The 17,318-nt window shown below is 49.8% G+C and overlaps 1 protein-coding gene across 2 annotated transcripts in view; it reads left to right on the top strand.

Moving 5' to 3' along the window:
* Window positions 1-217: 217 nt before the first annotated feature.
* Window positions 218-17,318, top strand: part of LOC119388066 (bone morphogenetic protein 4) — a 30,346-nt gene continuing 13,245 nt past the window's right edge. Inside the window, exons 1-3 of one of the 2 annotated variants that reach the window (XM_037655682.2) lie at window positions 218-726; window positions 15,619-15,833; window positions 16,536-16,799. In XM_037655682.2, the coding sequence (XP_037511610.1) occupies window positions 443-726; window positions 15,619-15,833; window positions 16,536-16,799 (763 nt within the window). In that variant the 5' untranslated portion in view covers window positions 218-442. Of the gene's footprint in view, window positions 727-15,615; window positions 15,834-16,535; window positions 16,800-17,318 lie in introns of both variants that reach the window. The other variant, XM_037655681.2, reaches the window with a different exon arrangement.

The raw sequence follows: 17,318 nt of genomic DNA, 5'->3' as shown, positions 1-17,318 counted from the left end.
TCTCGCAAACGCCTCCCAACAGAGAAGGCACGTGCGGTCCGAAAGTGAGGCGAGCAGCCGCCGGCGTCTCATACACAAACACTCCTCCGCGCTCGCCCGGGGGAGGGAGAACGGCGGGGGAGGGGGCGACAAAGAAGGCGGGTGAGGGGGGGCCCGCGCCCCTATAAGAAGCGGCGCCCGGCCCCTTGCACGGACTGATCGTGGCACGCTGTCTACCTGTCCGGATAGCCTGGTCAGGTCGAATAGTTTAGCAGTCTCAGCCTGTTGTGCCGAGCCAGTTCCCAGGCTACCGCCACAGGTGAAAGGTTAGGTCGCCTACAGCAGGTCGTCAGCTCTAATCTTCTCGCGCGGCGGTTCAGCTGCTCGACTTCAGCCCACGGCCTTCCAGAGGGTCCTGGAGACCCGCCCCTTCAGCAGTTCCTGCGAGATCGACGAGGAGAAGATGAGGACGTGCCGAGGGTCGCCTCGCGGTCGTCTGTCGACTGCGCTGTTCCTGGTGGTCGCGTGGGCGGGCTCGGTCAACGCCGACGCCGCTACCACGGGCTGCGGCAACGAGTCGACGACGGCTCCCGCGCTGCAGTTGCTGTCGCCGACCCCGCTGCTGAGGCCCAACGCGTCGGCGGCCGAGGTGCTGCAACGCAGGGCGGACGAGCTCTCCAACGCGGTGTCCAACACCAGCTTTGCCGAGTCCCGGAACAACGTCACTGTCTACGAAATACGGCACAGGTGAGTCGACCAGACTCCGCGACCTCTTCAGGGAAAAGGCACGCGCTGGACGCTTCTCTCGCTCACAATAAGCCTTCTCCAGTTATCTCGCAGTGCTGAAAACACTTTCCTGTCAATGCAACGTATAGGTCATATGAAAGGTGCGTTTCGAACTCTGCAGTCACGGAACTTGCGTGATGTTAACTATGGGCGTTTAGGTTGGCGACCATGACTGTAGGAGGTCAGCACTTCTTCTGAGTCCCGTTGACTTGCAGGTTGGACGCGGGACCTTGGCTGAATTGCGAATCAATGGAAGTGTATGCTGTTGGAGGAACGTGTACGGAAGTCGCTGGTCTCTTTAATTTGTCTAAGTGTGAACTTGAGCTCACTTCTACCTTGACTAGCAAATTCTATAAGTTAACTCTTTTAAACGGAGCCATTATAATCAACGTCAATAGAATGTAAACTGATAAGATAGCGAAAATAATTGAGCACCTTTAATCTCTTAATGACACTGTCTTTTGACATAGTCCATTAAAGGAACACAAAAGGGAAGTGCTTAAGCGGACGGGACTCGTGGATTTTTTCTTTCAGAGCTCTCACAACATTATCCAACGTAAGCAAACATAAAGCACTTGAATGGGAAAAAATTGAAGTCGGACTTCTTTTCTTCCACCTGATTTCAAGGCCGCGGCATAAGTGATCTTTATGTGTGACGTCACAAATTTCACACATTTGCTTAATCCGTTCGTTTCGAACAGAAGAAAGGACTGCCACGTAAAGCGCCAGTTCACATTCAAATGGATTAAAACGATCCAATACTGAAGTTGCTGAGAACTGATAAGATCTCGGTGAGCTATTCCTTAAAATTGAAGTAGGCGTGGCCTCCTGTTTCTGAATCCTGCATAATTTGTTTCTGTGTACACACCAAAACCTCCATTTTCTGGCAAAATACGCAAAGTACGCATGCGCTCTACGCAACTATATAACATAATAAATTTCGTCACTGGGCTGGTTGGTTCATAATCTTAAATACTGGATAGCACGAAACATCTGAGCTCTTTCTGATGCACTGAGCGCTGATGATGCACTGAACCCTGATGCACATCAGGTCCTGTGCGTCACTGTTCTTTCTCTGTCCTATGTTGAATCCGCGTTATCCAATATTGAGGACTATTATCTTGAACTTATTGAAAACAGCGCAAAAATGACACGGACAAGAGAAGATAGAAGGACACACCACAGCGCTAAACTAGCAACTAAATTTTATTTGAAAGTACAAGCGCACTTAAATACTGACAACCTGTCACCCCGTGTGACCACTTCGCACATAACGTCAGAAGGTACCATTCTGAATCTTAAAAACAACAACAAGCAAACAAAATTCCAATCACTTCCGAGTGAACAGCTGCAAAGAAGATTGCTATAAAGTCCTGAACGTTCCAAGAGAGAGGTCAGCGCTTTGGTGTGTCCTTCTATCTTATTTTGTCCGTGTCGTTTCTGTGCTGTTTTCAATATGTTCAAGGATTATTACCAACTGGTTCAGCTATAAATTATTTTAGGAGTACTAACCTGTTAAGCTGTGTATAGATCAACTTATCACTTCTTTTCCCGCCGTTTTTACTGAATGTAGCATCTATCATTAAACTATTATTATGTCTGATCAAGGGGCTCTTCATGGTATAGTCCCACGTCAGAGGATGTGCAAATATACAGTGCCTGAATACTTTATTAGAATGTTGCGCATCAAGATGTCGGTCGGATCATGATGCCACCCCGTGGATACCACTTTATTGTTTTTTTTTTTTGTCGCTTTATCACAACCAGTGACAAGTATCTACGAGAGGCGATTACCAAGACTTCGGTGTCAAACTCCAACGAGCCCTCAATCGCGAGCTCAACGAAAAAAAAAAAAAAAAGAATGAGTCACTTTTCCTGCGTTTTTTAAGCTAAAAAAGGTGTCAGTTGACACCGGTAACATCTGTCATCTCGTCATTGTTAGCTGTTGCGACGAAAGCGACACCGCTGAAGATGTGTTAGCCTCTACAAGGAAGATGGAGCCGTACTCCGAAGGTAATGATCTCTTGTGAGATCGGCAGTATTGCTAAATAAAAAATTAATTAATTAAGAAGTGGCGCAGAATATGAGGTATAATAAAGAAAGATAAACAGGAGACGCCTCATTCATGTTTTGTTTCTTTTATCTCCTCCTCAAGAAACACTATCTATGTCGAGAAAAGAGCTTATCTGATTTCTGATCACCCTGTGTCATCATTCACAGATAAACATAGAACTACTTTTATAACATTTATGCATATTTGTTAGCGGATAATCCTTATGTATTGTACGCCACTACAAAATATGCAAGTAAGTGAACAGGACTGTGTCATAAGGAGTGTACAACTACTAATAGCGTAAGCTATCACGGGGACCTGTAGCTAAGTGACTTTGCTTTACGGTCTCAACGCATACATCCCCGTTGCGCGCGATTCGGGTGCATTAAGAGACGCAGTTGACAGAACTGACATGTCTGTTTCTATTGCAGTTACGGATTTTTAAGCTTCTTGCATCACTTTTTAAATCTTACCGATATTCGCAATTTTTTGTTAAAACGATAAATAAGAAAGAAATTGGGGCAATATATGAAACTCCTGCTCCCTTCAGTCATGGTAGCAGCGACATCAACCTTCCTGCATTCCCCTCGCCTTTTCACTCCTCCGCATCTTTTCCTACAAGCAGCACGTCTACTTCGTTCGAATCAGTTCATCGGTTGAGTAATTCTAGCATTCGTGCGTTAACTAGTATCTAAGCCGACAAATTGGAATCGATACCCAGCTAATCTTCACTGGTCGGCATTCGGGTGCTTTGCGCTCATGGTATAGCTATCGCCGCGATAATCAGGTGGCCACCGCGGCGATAGCCGATTGCGAAAAACTAGCCCGTACGTCAAGAAAAAAAAATCGCGAACTCAACTAAAAGTGATAATACTTTCAACATTCCTTTGGCTCAAAGGCCACTCACAGTTATCGAGGATCAAGCGTAATGTACAGTACGGTCCACTCTTAGCGGGAACACGCGAGCGCGTGGCTGACAGCCCGCGCCGCGCTCACTAGCGGCGAGATTTGTAAATGCGGCGCATGCGCATACACTCGTAAGGGCGGCGCACGCCCAGCGTCGTCTGCTACTTCTGCGCCCATGCGCCAGGCAATTCCCAGAAAGCGCTAGAATGCGGTTCCGTTTGTCCGGGGTGCGATTAATATAGCCGTCACACTGCATTCGACAGGCAGAAAACCAAATATCCGCATTTGTTTATTGCTGCACTATTTCGCAAGGTTTAACTGGACTGGTTTCTAGGCTCGCTGAAACATCATGCGCAGAAGCCTCGACTACTTTTTACAACAAGATTATTCTGTTACAACAACACATGCGCGCAATGAAATAAGGCGTGCACAGAACGATACCTGAAGGTAAACCTGAAGGAGACGCCTCGTTGATTATACTTTTGCGACAGAGGATATATGGGGCAAGAACTAGCCACAAGACTTTTGAAGGACGCAAAGCTGGTGTGTTGGTTCACGTCCATACTCTTTTAAATTAAAATAAAATTCAACTTGTGCAAGAAAAACAGCGCCAAGAGCTTGCGAAAGCCAGTTATACATTTTTACACACTGCTACAGCAACTGGCCACTACTGATAAGAGACAGGTCAATTGAAGCATGATGCCGCGAACATATGTACTAAACTTGCCCTTCCGACAATAAAATAACTGCCTATTCAACAAGCGGAAGGCAGAGTTTGTATCACTTGCTTCTAACTTCGAAAACAAAAGCGGTAAAGATCGGCGCACGCCGAGCGCTGGCGCATAGAAGTAGCAGACGACGCGGGGCACGAACCACCGTAATGAATCTGTACGCATGCGCTGCATTTACAAATCTCGCCAGCAGTTAGCGCTCTGCGGACAGCCGGCCACGCGTTCGCGTGTTCCCTTTAAGAGTGGGCCGTACTGTACTTCGCTCGTAAGCGTTGCATTCCAATTGGCCGAGGCTTCGACAATGTGCTCCACGGCAAGTCCGTAACACTTGTATATATACTTTCCCACATCCCTCGTAATATCCTGGAACCTTAATTGTTATAAGGGCCGTTATTTCAATAGTACTGGACTGGATTCTAGACTTCAAGGAGACCACTGTAGCGCTCGGTTATTGTACATTTATACGCATCACTTCTTCATCTTCCCATCAGTATCCTTCATCAGTATTTCTCTCCTATTTCCTTCTTTTCCTCTGCGGAGTAGCAGGCATGCAGCGAATGCTGGCTCTGGCAAAAAAACTTCGGGAGGTTCAACCCCCCCCCCCCTTCTGAAAGCTTCGAATTTTGCATGTGTATATATACACGCTCACAAACAAACACACGTACGGACACACATGAAGTATAGTACGACCTCCCTTCTCCGAAAAAAAGTTTCTGGTTACGCCCCTGATGCCACTATGAACTGTATTTTTTGTTTTTTTTCTGACGATTCCAGTATTGCTTTCCCATTTCGCTTTACTCGTAACACCGTTTTGCAAGCACGCTATTACTGTAAACTCTCTGGCTCTCATGTATCAGTTTTCTGTTATAATTTGTTCTACGACGCACCCCTTACTCAATGCCTCCCGTGGGAACCGTAAGGTACACCGCAATAAATAAAATAATAAATACGGCGCTCGCGTATTTCACGTCTTGCTCGTTTCTCGAGCGCTCCGTGCTTCAACCACTGCATACCAACTTGCCCAAACGGTCACGTCCGTCAGCCAACCAGACGCTTTTCTGGCTAACTTGCCTGCCTTCCTACTCTCTTCTTCCCTTGATCGCTGACAAAAAAGAAAAGGTGCAGCATTCCCTTGATCGGCTTGAACACGTGCTGTCGTCGTCCCATCGATGTGATCGGTTTCTCGAGAAGGCGTGCAAAACGCGCCGGAAGCCGGCGGCCGATTGCGGGCTCCGCGCTTTCCTCGGTGTCTCCTTCTCTTCACGTACGGCGTGGGAAAGAACATTCCGGAGAGTGCGCGTGAGGCGAGATGCCGGAATGCGCGCGCGTGCACGCACAATAACGTGGCGCGATGCGGCTGACGGAGCGCGCGCGCGCTGTCGGATGATGGCTGGGTGAGAGAAGTGGCGGAAGTGGGAAAAGCCAGCGGGTCCGCCGACACGATGATATGGGGGCCCGTAATTCACGCTGCCCTTCGAATGAATGGTTTAGTTATTTGCTCGCTTTGGAAGGCGATCCAGCGAGGCAACATAACAAGAGCGAAGAAGAAGAAGAGTGGGAAGAAGAAGAGCTGCTCAATAGGATTCAAAGCTGGGCTAGTTGGTTACTGATCATCACACCCTTACAGGTGAAGTAGCGCACCTTCGACAAGGACAAAGGCGGCGAGACAGACAACCCACTTGCTACACTCGCAAGTAATTTTATTTCAGAAACAATACTTCATACATATATGCATTCGCACACCCCTTTTCTGTGTCGGTCGGGGGAGCGCGTGCACATATATGAAGTATTGTTTCTGAAATAAAGTTAGTTGTGAGCGTAGCAAGTGTCGTGTCTTTCTTGTCCCCTTTGTACTCATCAAAAGTGCGCTACTTCACTTATAAGGTATGATGAAGAAGACCTGTCCGGATTACAGAAGTGCGACCGCAGATAGCTGTCGCAGCTAAAGAAATAGATTGACAAATCGTATTTTTGGGCTGATTGCTTAAATGCATCAAAAGGTATCATAAAGCTAGTACCGTTGTGTGTTTCTCGTCAGTGTCTGCTAGCACTACGATACGACTAAGAAACAGTCCCGCTCATGAGCCAGGCGGGGCAGTCACCGGTCATCCGGCTCGTGACGTTACTTTAAAGAGCGCACCTATTTGTGCAGGATCATATTGGCGGAAGCGCCGTCTAAAGTTGTACCCAACTAAAAGTTTCTTGTCGCAAGCGAGCTTTCCCACATAACTCCGATTCCGTGCAGGAAAAGCAACGCGTAATTTCAAAGACCTGAAGAAAAGGAAAGGGAATATCTTTAGAAACATGAAATAACCGCAGCCCTGCACTCCAAGAAAAAAGAGACTATGTGTGACTCCTTTTGGGGGAATCTTGACTTGTCACGTATATGACTCTCTTTAGAGATGCACGTCAACTCTCTTGTGGATCACACGACTCTCCGAAGAGAGTGCAATGATCTCCAAAGAGTTCACGTGTCTCTTTAAGGAGAGTCATATATACGTGGCAAGTCAAGACTCCCCGAAAGGAGTCACACATACTCTTTTTTTCTCTTAGAGTGTGGTCTGTACCATATGCTTAATACAGAATAGAGTTTCTCGGACAGGAACAAGTTTGGGTGCGCTTTCCGGAATCTCCTTCGAATTTTCTGAAATACCCATAAATTCATTGCACCTCAAGCTCCTCGTGTGAAGTAAGATTTTTTTCAAGATGCAGAGCTGGAATTGCACGCGTACATCGTATGCACTCGAACCACGTGTTTGTGGCAGAACAAATTATAGCACACTGGAGATTGTCAAACGGGCATAATAGTTTCACGTGCTCGATTTCTATCCATCGTACCTTCTTTCTTTTTTTTTCCTTGCTCAGTGTTTAACGTTCAGGTGTTTCGTAAACGCGTGTCGGCGCAATGTTGTCGCTTTTTCTTTCTGCCTGCTACAACGTGGGCGCCTTTCGGTATTGTGGAAATCTTGTGTCTACCTGTTCAGTGTATTAACGTCGACAGGCTGTAGCTTCAAGAGAGATTTCGCGCCTTCCTGAAAAGCATCGGAGCGCGCGGATAGATCGAGAAAGCATCGCTGTGTGTTTAGTCGCGAAAACGCAAAGCCGGCGAAGTAAGGGGAAGGGGGGATCCCAGACGGCGGGGGCCCCTTGTTGATGAACTGGGCCAGCCAAGGGCGTGCGACCTCCCGAATCCAAAACAGAGAAATAGCGCGAAAGCAGCACACCTGGCTGCGGCACGATTTTTTTTTTCTTTTTCGCAGAAAGAGAAACAAACAGGCGCGAGAGGCGTGGTGCGGCGGCGGCGGCGCACTGCCATGCCAAGGGCGACGAGTCGCTCGCAGGTCGGAAGCAGCATCTCGTGTTGCGGCGCGCCGTGCTTGGGAAGGGGGGGGGGGGGGCAGACAGGTGCTAGTAGACGGTAGACGAGGCGTGACGTGACGTAACCAGACGGTGGCGGAAAGCTCGCCGACGAGAAGGAGCAAAAATGAGGGGGTAGGTACGTTTGCCGACGGAGTGTGAGAGAGCCGATCGCTTTTCGCCGCCGCCGCTGTTTCTGTTGGCGGTGGTAGGAGACCGCCAGACGCGTCCTCTCTGCCGCCGAAACCCCAGCCCGCCACGCAAAACTGCAATCTCGGCGCGCTCGCGCTTTGCGGCGGATCGTTGGCCGAACGTCGACGGCTCGAAAGGCGACGCCAGCATGCTTCGAGACGGCGCCGCATCCGGCGAAACCCTTGGGCACGAGACGAGGCCATCGGTTAGTTGGTGGCTCTCGTTTGGGTGACGAGAACTGAATGCTGTCTTTTCCTTCCGGTTTCAGTTTCGCCTCAAACCCTGGAGTAAACTAGCAAAAATCAACGCGCTTCAGGCTCGCTCACCGATCGAGGGAACGCATGAGACTGATCAACCGCGTACTTTCTCTGCGGTTTCTCTGCCGAGTATGGGATGGGTCTGGAGGCCAGCTACCCGCTTATCTGAACTACTGATCTTCGAGCAACGCGTTACGCTGTAGCACATGGTAAGACGGCCGTAGTACATGCATGTGACTTACGCGCTGACAGGGCGGGCAAAATACAGCGTACCGACCATCGCTCGCGTGTCGCAACACTTTACAACGTCCCATCACACAACTCAGAACTTGTCGCCGAATGAAAACGGTTACATTATATGTAACATGCTGCTTCATTTTATTTGTTGCTCTCGAAAAGCAAAACAGGGCTTTTTTTTTCTTTTCATCGGACAAATGCACGTAGTTTGGTAATAGCCATGTATTTTCTGCATCTCTCCTGCGTCTCCAAACTCTATGCTGCTTATAAACACTGGACACATACTTCCGGAACCTTCCCGCGTGCTAGTCGTCTTAGCCAAAGTGCAACCCTGGCACTGCGGGATATTTCTGAAGTATCGCACAGTAGACCACTAAACTGCTGTAGAACACACAGCAGCATGCTTTAGCTGCTCGGTCACCGGTCTGAGTGGAAAGCGCTAACCGCAAGCGTCGAGAAACGTTATCTAATATTTCATAGGGTTCTCACCGACGCCCAGAGGTTCCCTGTCGGTAGCATCTCGTGCACCGTCGAGGTGCTTCTCGTCCCGCCGGATTACCTACGTCAGCGTTGTGGAAACCATGTTTCTTCTCCCGCCGCGCCAACATGACGAAACAAAGTAAGAGCACCATCTGACGTGTTCAAGAACAAACCCATGCTTTATTATTCGGGCGAAACTACCTTTTTTTTTTTTTTCGGCACAGTGACACTAGCAACACGTAGTGTAGTGTGTTTCCTTTTGGTAGTAACAATATATTTACCTTGTTCGTTAAAGCTTTGGCGGTGCACAGATAACTTCGCAGGTAAATTAATCCACCGAGAACAAGCCCACATCCCATTTTCCACTCACCAGTCTATTTCAATTGCACGCAAAATGCCATAAGAACAAAAAAAAAACACAAGGAGAGTCGGCGGAATGATAACTCACCCCCTCGCCTCTCCCGCTCTAACTGCGATAGATTTTAATTTCTAGAGCAGTTTTCGTTTCCACGCCATTTCCTTGTACCCATGATGGCCGGTATGATTTCATTAAACGCGAGCAGTTGTTTCCGTGCTTCCGGGCTGCAGCCGCGGCGCCTTCCAGAGAAAAGCACTGCTGCTGCCAACTCCTGGAAGGCGTGGCAAGCGCTGCTCCCTGGGCGTCTGCAGTGAGCGCTAACAGGCGCACTCCTTGATCTGGCAGCGGGACCCGCCGCCTACCCCGTTAAAAGGAGAGCAGCGCGAAACGCTCGCGCGCGACAAAGGGGCGCGAAACAAACCGCCCACTAACGAGGCGTTGAGCAACGGCGTCGTCTGATGCGCTCGGCAAGGGACAGCCTTCGGACCCCAGACGAGGAGCGGGACACGTCACGGCCGAGTGTTACGTCACGCGTCGAGCCAATGAAGAGCTGCGAAAACTTCCGCAGACAGATGGGAGCAGCGTGACAGCTCTGAAAATAAAAGCCGCAACATCGCCCCCCGTCCCAAGAAAAGAAAGAAAGAGAGCCGCTGACAACCGTTGCCGCACACTGTGAGGGCGTCGCGCTGTCTAGACGGCGACTGCAAGTGAGATGCCCCGGAGAGGCTGGCTCCGTTACAACACGACCGGCTGGCTCCGAGCCAAGAACCGCTGGAAGGGCGCCCCGTTGGACGTGCGCGTGGCTCACCTGCTGTTGAAGTCGCTTGCTGCTGCTGTTGCATCCATCCTCGTCGAAGCGGCCGCGCCAGACTGGACTTGCCCCGTAGACCCTGTTTACTGTTTACAACCCCCCGCCTCGGTCATGTGCTGCGGAGTTGGGACAGAGACGGAAGTGTACGTTCTGCTTAGCTGCTGCGAATACGCGGTGCGGTGTCAACAAGGCCACGAGTGCTGACGCCACCACACACACAAGCTGACAACACTTTGGAAATAGACAAAGGTCACGCGGCTGCGGTTGTAACCTCACTTCCGCGGTCTTCGGAGCCCACCAAAATGGAGACGCTTAATCACAGCAAGGTCAGGTGAAACCTGAGCTTTTGGAAAGAGCGGAGTTAGGAATGGTAGTTGCTTTGAGGCTCCTTCGGAACGTGCTGACAAAAAAAAAAAAAAAGTACGTCGTCGAAACCGTAAAGCGAGTCCTCAGATGTGCAACAGCCCATTGGGCACGCGAATATCGCGGATTACGGTACACGAAAGTTCTGTAGCAAAGCACGGATGGTGAAATTACTCGGACTACGTGATCGCTGCATGCGCTTTGATGGACGTCACTCTTTCCGTGACAATTCCTGCTGAGATGTCGTTTTCTACACAGCACATACAATTGGTTTTGTGCTCTGGGACGTCCACGAACGACTCCTGCCTTGGCTTGGTGCCGAGTGATCTGGCCGGAGGCGTTGGACGGTGTTGCAGTATACATGCACCGCCGCATAATCTTCACCGTCGTCCGTAAAGGAAAACATCAATGAAAGCAAATAACAAAGTGCGACATTGGGAGAGCAAAGAGGTATGCTCTGCATTGTCGAGAGTGCAAGTGCACGACACAATTCGATGCATGCACTACTTTGTACAGGCACAGGAATGTAGAAACGCGTCTAACGGTTGAGGCCTGCCACATCGATCAGTGGTAGCGCATGCGTGAGCCAACCGTCGATTAACTTGCATAAAGAAGAAATCAAGTGCGTGAACAGTTATCTCTGACGTAGACCACCACGCGTGCCAGGTTGATGGGTATCGCCTCTTGCCAGGGCACGCGCATATAAGTTTTTGTGTCTCTCTTCCGCCGCTATGCGCCTTTTCAGTTGTTAGTCGGCGTTTGTGGTGTCTTGGCTTCTCTCTTGTGTCCGTGTTTGCACGTCCTGTCTTTTTAACATGAATGCCTTGCAACAAACGCACTGCTACAGCAGTATACGTGTTGACATCAGGCTGACAGAAGTATTTAACATTTTCTACCAAGCAACGACTTCGCCGCCTATATACCTGTCCACGTGCATATACGTGCGCAGGGGGGGGGGGGGCACTCCCCCCTAGTCAGTAAGAGGGGGGGGGGGGCGCAAAGTCAGCCCCACACATTGACTTAATAGGGAGGGTGAGCGCTGCGATGAACCCCCGTCCGTCTTCGCCCCCCTGAAGGGGATTCCCGGCGCACGCCTATGTCTACATGTCATAGTTCTGGGGAAAAGGTGCAAAGGAGGACACAGTTAACTAGCTGGCGAGTTTATAATCACTCTGCTATAATAGCGATTAGCGTTAAGCAATGAAATATCATTCTTTACTTCACTAGCGAGAGCAGGTCCCGTACATTCTGACACCGAGCAACCGGAGAGCAATTACTTCTTGAAGAACTGCAATTAGAGAGCAGAACGTACAACGCCACGACTGCAGCTGTTCAGGAATAACATGGCTGTTTTGGGCGTGTTGTAAGACATGACGAATAACTTTTAAGAGGAGGACGGTGAAGAAGACAGGAGACACACAGGCGCTAACTTGCAAACTAGCGCCAATGTGTCTCCCGTCTTCTTTGCCGCCCTCGTCTCGTTGTGCGCTTAAAGATTGCTCAGGAGCGCATAGTGCTCAGACTCACACCCTCAGCGCCCCAGCCGCACCCATCGTGGCCCCCCGCTGAGCGCGTCACCGGCGAACCTCCAAGGGCTCTTCGTGAAAATGGGCTTTTTTGAGAGAACTCTCAATTTCAGCTGCTGCACGCACGCACAGTGTAAGAAAAGCGCTCGAGCGGTAGCGCTTGCAAAACGAGACGGAAGCAGGCGCCCCTCCGCACACACGAGTCACGGCTGCCAAGGCTTCGAGAGACGCGCATCAACGCCACGCCTGACGGGGAGCTCTATATTTGTCGCGTCACCTACAGGAGCAGTACTGAAGCCAGGGCCAAGTGCGTACTGCGAACGCACTCTTGCGAAAACGGTTCGGGAGCCATCGGTTTTTCCACAGTACGGCGCAAACGAGGAGAGACCAGCCTTGGCGGGCGCGTGTCACACAAGGCAGCGCGGTTTCATACTGAATGTGTTCAAAAGACTCCTCCAAGCGCAAGTAGGTGCGAATTGGCTATTACATAGCCGATGAAACAAACCATGGTGAGATCAGGCTTGCTGAAAGTTGGCTCTTCAGTTGGCTTACTCAGCAAACGTGCTCTTCATACTTTATGGAAAACCCCCTCCCTTCCCTTCTTATCCTCAATAAATGTTCATTTATCATCATGTTCATCTTCATAGGTGGCTTGAGGCTGCAGTTACGCTCACGTGGTACTAAATACTTAGTCCAGTTCACGTCCAACGCCAAACACCATGTAACATGATAAGGAAAGACTGGCAGACAACTTAATAATTGGAATAAGATCCAATGAATGCGATGTTGCTCTCATAAAAGAGGAAAGGCGACGCTAGTCATTACTGGGAGAATGTGAATAAAATGTGTAGTTGAACCTGGTAAGGAATCACCGTTGCCGTCTCCATATGCCGGTACAGAAATGAGGTGAGAGGCCCAGAAAGAGATTGTCTTCTATACGATATTACGTTGCCATGACGAGGACAAACCCACTGGCACATTTGGGCGAACATATTTGAAGTTATTGTACAAAATACCACCTCTCAGTTGTCTTTAGGCTATAGCCTCGAGTGTCATGCAGTTCGAGGGCCCTGTTATTTAATCGAATTTCTTTTGAACGTTTTCTTCATTCCGAACTCGGACCGTTCTTTGACGAATGAATGGAGGGGACACCGCCAAGCTGCCTTCCTGAAGTATTTCTATGCGGCATCAATAAACATCAATAAAACGTCTAGAACGACAACAATAGTCAATCGTCCACCACAAGAAAACTAATGCGCGTATAGATATGATGAGTTATTACAGAATTATGCTGACTTGATTATTCGTTACCTGACAGCGAGGGTGTTTGTGCCACTTGCAATGTACGGTCAGCGCTGCGTTTCCGTGCCTTTTATTCTGTAATATAATAATCTAGTCGACTGCAATTACTCACAAATCACGCGATTCCGGGCGTATATGTGGGCTCACAGCGCAAATGGGTCATTTTCAGGCAGATTCTAATTCCTATTAAGCCAAGAAGCGAGTCGTGTTCACGATCACGTAGCCTACGTCTAGAAATATCTGCGCGAGCCCGTCTCTGGGCTCCGGAGCAGACGAAGTTTCCGCAAACGCCGGGCCCGCTACGGCGGACACGCGAAACGGCTCCCAGATGCCGTCCTTGCCAGGCGAAGAATATGCCGTCGGTACACCAGCGAGTCGGCCGCTCTGACTTGGGAAAGCGAAGGGCGACGAATCATTAATCCACCGGGGGAAGCGCTCAGAATGGCGAAGATCTTGTGTCAAAGGCATTGCGACGGCGGCATGCGCGCGTCGGAAAGGAAAAAAGTGTCGGTGCGGCGAGCGTTGCGTTGGGACGTCAGCGCTCCTTTCTTTCTTTCCTTCCTCGTGGTCTGGCGGTGACGTAGCATTGACGTCATCAGACCGACTAGACGCCGAGAAGAAGACAACGCGTGTTTCACATTTCGCGCCGTCGGCCGCCCGTACACGAGACCCGCCTCGAAACTGGAGACCGGCGCGATGGTTTCGGAACGTCGCGGTTTCTGTTGCTCGCGGTTCGTGAACCGGCGCCCATTCTTTCGAAGACGGCCACGCAGAGGGGTGCTCGGGGAGAGAAATAAAGATGGCACGCGAAGACGCGAGCCGCAGTGACAGCACTCCGTAAATCAACCGAGAGACCACACGGAGATATCCCCACCAGAGGGGTGGCCCGGAACTGAACCGTAAACAATATTTTTGCCAGTTTGTATATTCTGGCGTTTATACATACCACTGGGATGAGTGTGCGTCGCTGCGTCATCGTCTATGCTACGAGAGAAGGCCCCTCGATATGCGTCGTCGCATCTAAGCACTACGGCATCCGATGACTGTACTTAAAGGAGAGGAAACGTCACGTCAGGAGTGACTCGATCATTCGTGTCGCTGACATCGAGGCCATGGTCATTTCAATGTGTTCGCACAAGCATCGATCTTGAACGTAGCCGATTTCCCGCCATTTAAAACAGGGCAGCGGTTTGGTATAACGTGCGGATGAAACGAGCGACGGAAAAAGCCAACTCAACTGTGCGACCCCTATCAAACACAAGCTCCATAGTCCATACATATAATTTTTTTTAAGCTTCTGTAATCAGAGTGTCCGCCACCAATAGCGTCATCAGTGTGCGTTCGTTATGAGTTTGTTTGGTTGTGTCAACAATGTAGAAGAGACCAACTCCAGAAGAACCAACATTTGGGCGAGTTGGATTGCGTTAAACATGATGAGTGGTTTTCAGCGCAAACGACGAAACACAGAGAAGATGTGTGATTTCGTTGCTAATAAAGTTAGTTGTGAGACAGCGCTGGTGTTCGTGTTCCTCCTTCTTCTCTGTGTTCCGTCGTTTGCGCTGAAAACCACTCATCATGTTTAAGAGACCAACTCAGCAGTTGAAATGGCTTCGATACTGCTCCGTTCCGAGATCTATATGGTATGGAGATTCTGTTGCTCCAATTAGTCTATTTACGTTCAAAAGCTCACCTCTCAAATGCATTTTTCTTTCTTCCAGGCATTAAGAATGGTCTCGAGTGCACTTTTAAACTATTAATCGATCGGCAAAGCCGAACTACTAAAGAAATCTTAAGACCGTGTGCTGTGGAACGATCCGATTGCGATATGCACCAACAGTGACGTACAAGAATCTAAGTTTCGTATAGTGAAATCAGCAAACAGACGGAAAGTTCGGCCTTTTCTCTATATTAATCAAACTGCATTCGACAAATGAAGGAGCACATATAGATTTGAAATAAGTGCACGCATTACCATACCAAAGCCTTGATCTCTAGGTGTGCAGTCACGCTCAATATGAGTAGCAACACGGGACCCGTGGTCGAACGGGCCTCACCTGCGCACTGACAACAACGAACGTTAAATTGGTTTACAAAATAACGGTAAACGAAACAACGTTTAGTTCCCCGATTCTTCGTATGTCGGCGCCGCCTTGACCACCGCAGGCACAGTGTTGTAATTTACATTGAGCGCGACTGTACCTTTGCCCTCTATGCGATGCTGCCGTTCTTGCAGTAGTAACGGTAGCCACTGTGGGTGGCCGTTCCGCCCTCCCCAAGCAGGAAGAAGCAGCAGCAGTTGATGCTGATACGGGCCCAGATCCTGCACCGGCTGGGCATCCGGAACCCGCCGGCCAACGGATCCCTCAGCGCGCCGCTCAACAACAGCACGCTGCGGCTAGTCGAAGAGATCGTGCGCAGTCCGCCACCCAGCGTCCAGGACATCACCACGGCGCGCACCATCTACTCGGAGCGCATACAGAGCTTCTACCCGTCCTGTGAGAACCTTCTCCGTTTAACCTCGTGCTCCTTGGCTTCATTGTCCGTTGGTTCTCATTAAGGTTGCGTCTAACAAAAAAAACGAAAAAAAAAACGAGCCGTTCTCTCTTCCATTCATTCATAGCGAGGGTATCGTTACGGCAGACTTCAAGTTAGCATGCGAGGGCTTATTGGTCAGCTGCCAGCTCAAAAAATGATCACTTGCTACTTGACGCCAGCTGGCAAAAAAAAAAAAAAGAGAGAGCGTTCCACACTCGCTGTCGTGGCTACGAGCAGCGCTAACACTCCCAGGGTTTGCATTCATGTTTTGCATGCCGTATACGGCGATGAAGCATCATCGCCGCAGGCAAGTAAAGGGGAGCGGTTTAGACCAGTTAGTACAGTGCAGTCCAACGCCTTTCGTCCTTGTTTATCTTGTTATCCTATTTGTGCACGCAAACAATCGAAAGGGAACTAAGGTGTTCTTTGTCAGAGACGCCTAAGCGTAATGTAAAGTTATTTACTCTTTGTGGCGAATGGCAAACAACGCTAACGAACTAGAGAGAGAGAGAGAGATAATTCGTTTGAAGGCAGAGAGGTCGGCCTGAGCTAGTGCCCTCTAGCCCGAACTAAAGCTCTCGTGAACTCTATGCCATCTTCTGTTGAACCCGCGCCCAATAAAGACCAACACGCCCGGCGTATACGCTGACTGCTCGGCGCAGGTTTGACTCCCAATCAGACGGACCCGTCCGCCTGGAACAGGCCGGACCACTTTCGGCTGCACTACGACGTCAGCTTTCCCCGCTCGTCTCCCGGCACCGAGGTGTCACTGGTGTCGGCGAAGCTGCGCCTGTACCGCACCGGCGCCGCGATCACCGGTGGACCGAGCGGCACGGCGGCCGCGCACAACCTGCTCGATGCACCGGCCGCTCCGGTCACGGTGTCCGTGTTCCAATTTCTCAGGCCTCTCAAGACGGGAAGACTCGGTGAGAAGAGCGGCTGCCTTCTTGAAACGCACGCGACTTTGGCCTCGAAACAATCTGCTAGCCTCAATCCAGTCACGGAGCATGTCGAGACAGTGCGTCGAAATGAATATAACCGATAAAAACATTCACGTATAGAAAGTGTCGCTATCGTTTAATTATCGGACGTGCTAGAATGGATGAATGGAGGCAAGTTTGTTGAACGTGATAGAAGAAATTGAACTGTCCGTTACAATGCCTCCGAAGCGAGCATCGCTGCCATAGCAAATACACCCGCCGTTTGCTTCGGCTAACGTTCTAAAGTGCACACTCTCTTGGCTCAATTTAGCAGCACGTAATGCCAACTGCCGGAGGCGACGAAGCGCTATGTTCACGTGACGAGCACCGTTTTCTTTCTTTGTTTTTCTTCTTTTTCTATTTTGCTTCTCGCACACCTTCTTTCTTTTCTTTTCCTTTTTTTTTTGTCTCTGACAGTCCGGGGACTGAATCAGGGAGAAAGAGAGATAATCAGCAAACAAAAGA

This window comes from Rhipicephalus sanguineus, chromosome 3 (assembly GCF_013339695.2).
Source record: "Rhipicephalus sanguineus isolate Rsan-2018 chromosome 3, BIME_Rsan_1.4, whole genome shotgun sequence".
Classification (NCBI taxonomy): Eukaryota; Metazoa; Arthropoda; class Arachnida; order Ixodida; family Ixodidae; genus Rhipicephalus; species Rhipicephalus sanguineus.
The sequence above is the reverse complement of the archived record's forward strand: the minus strand, read 5'-3'. Positions and strand labels throughout refer to the sequence as shown.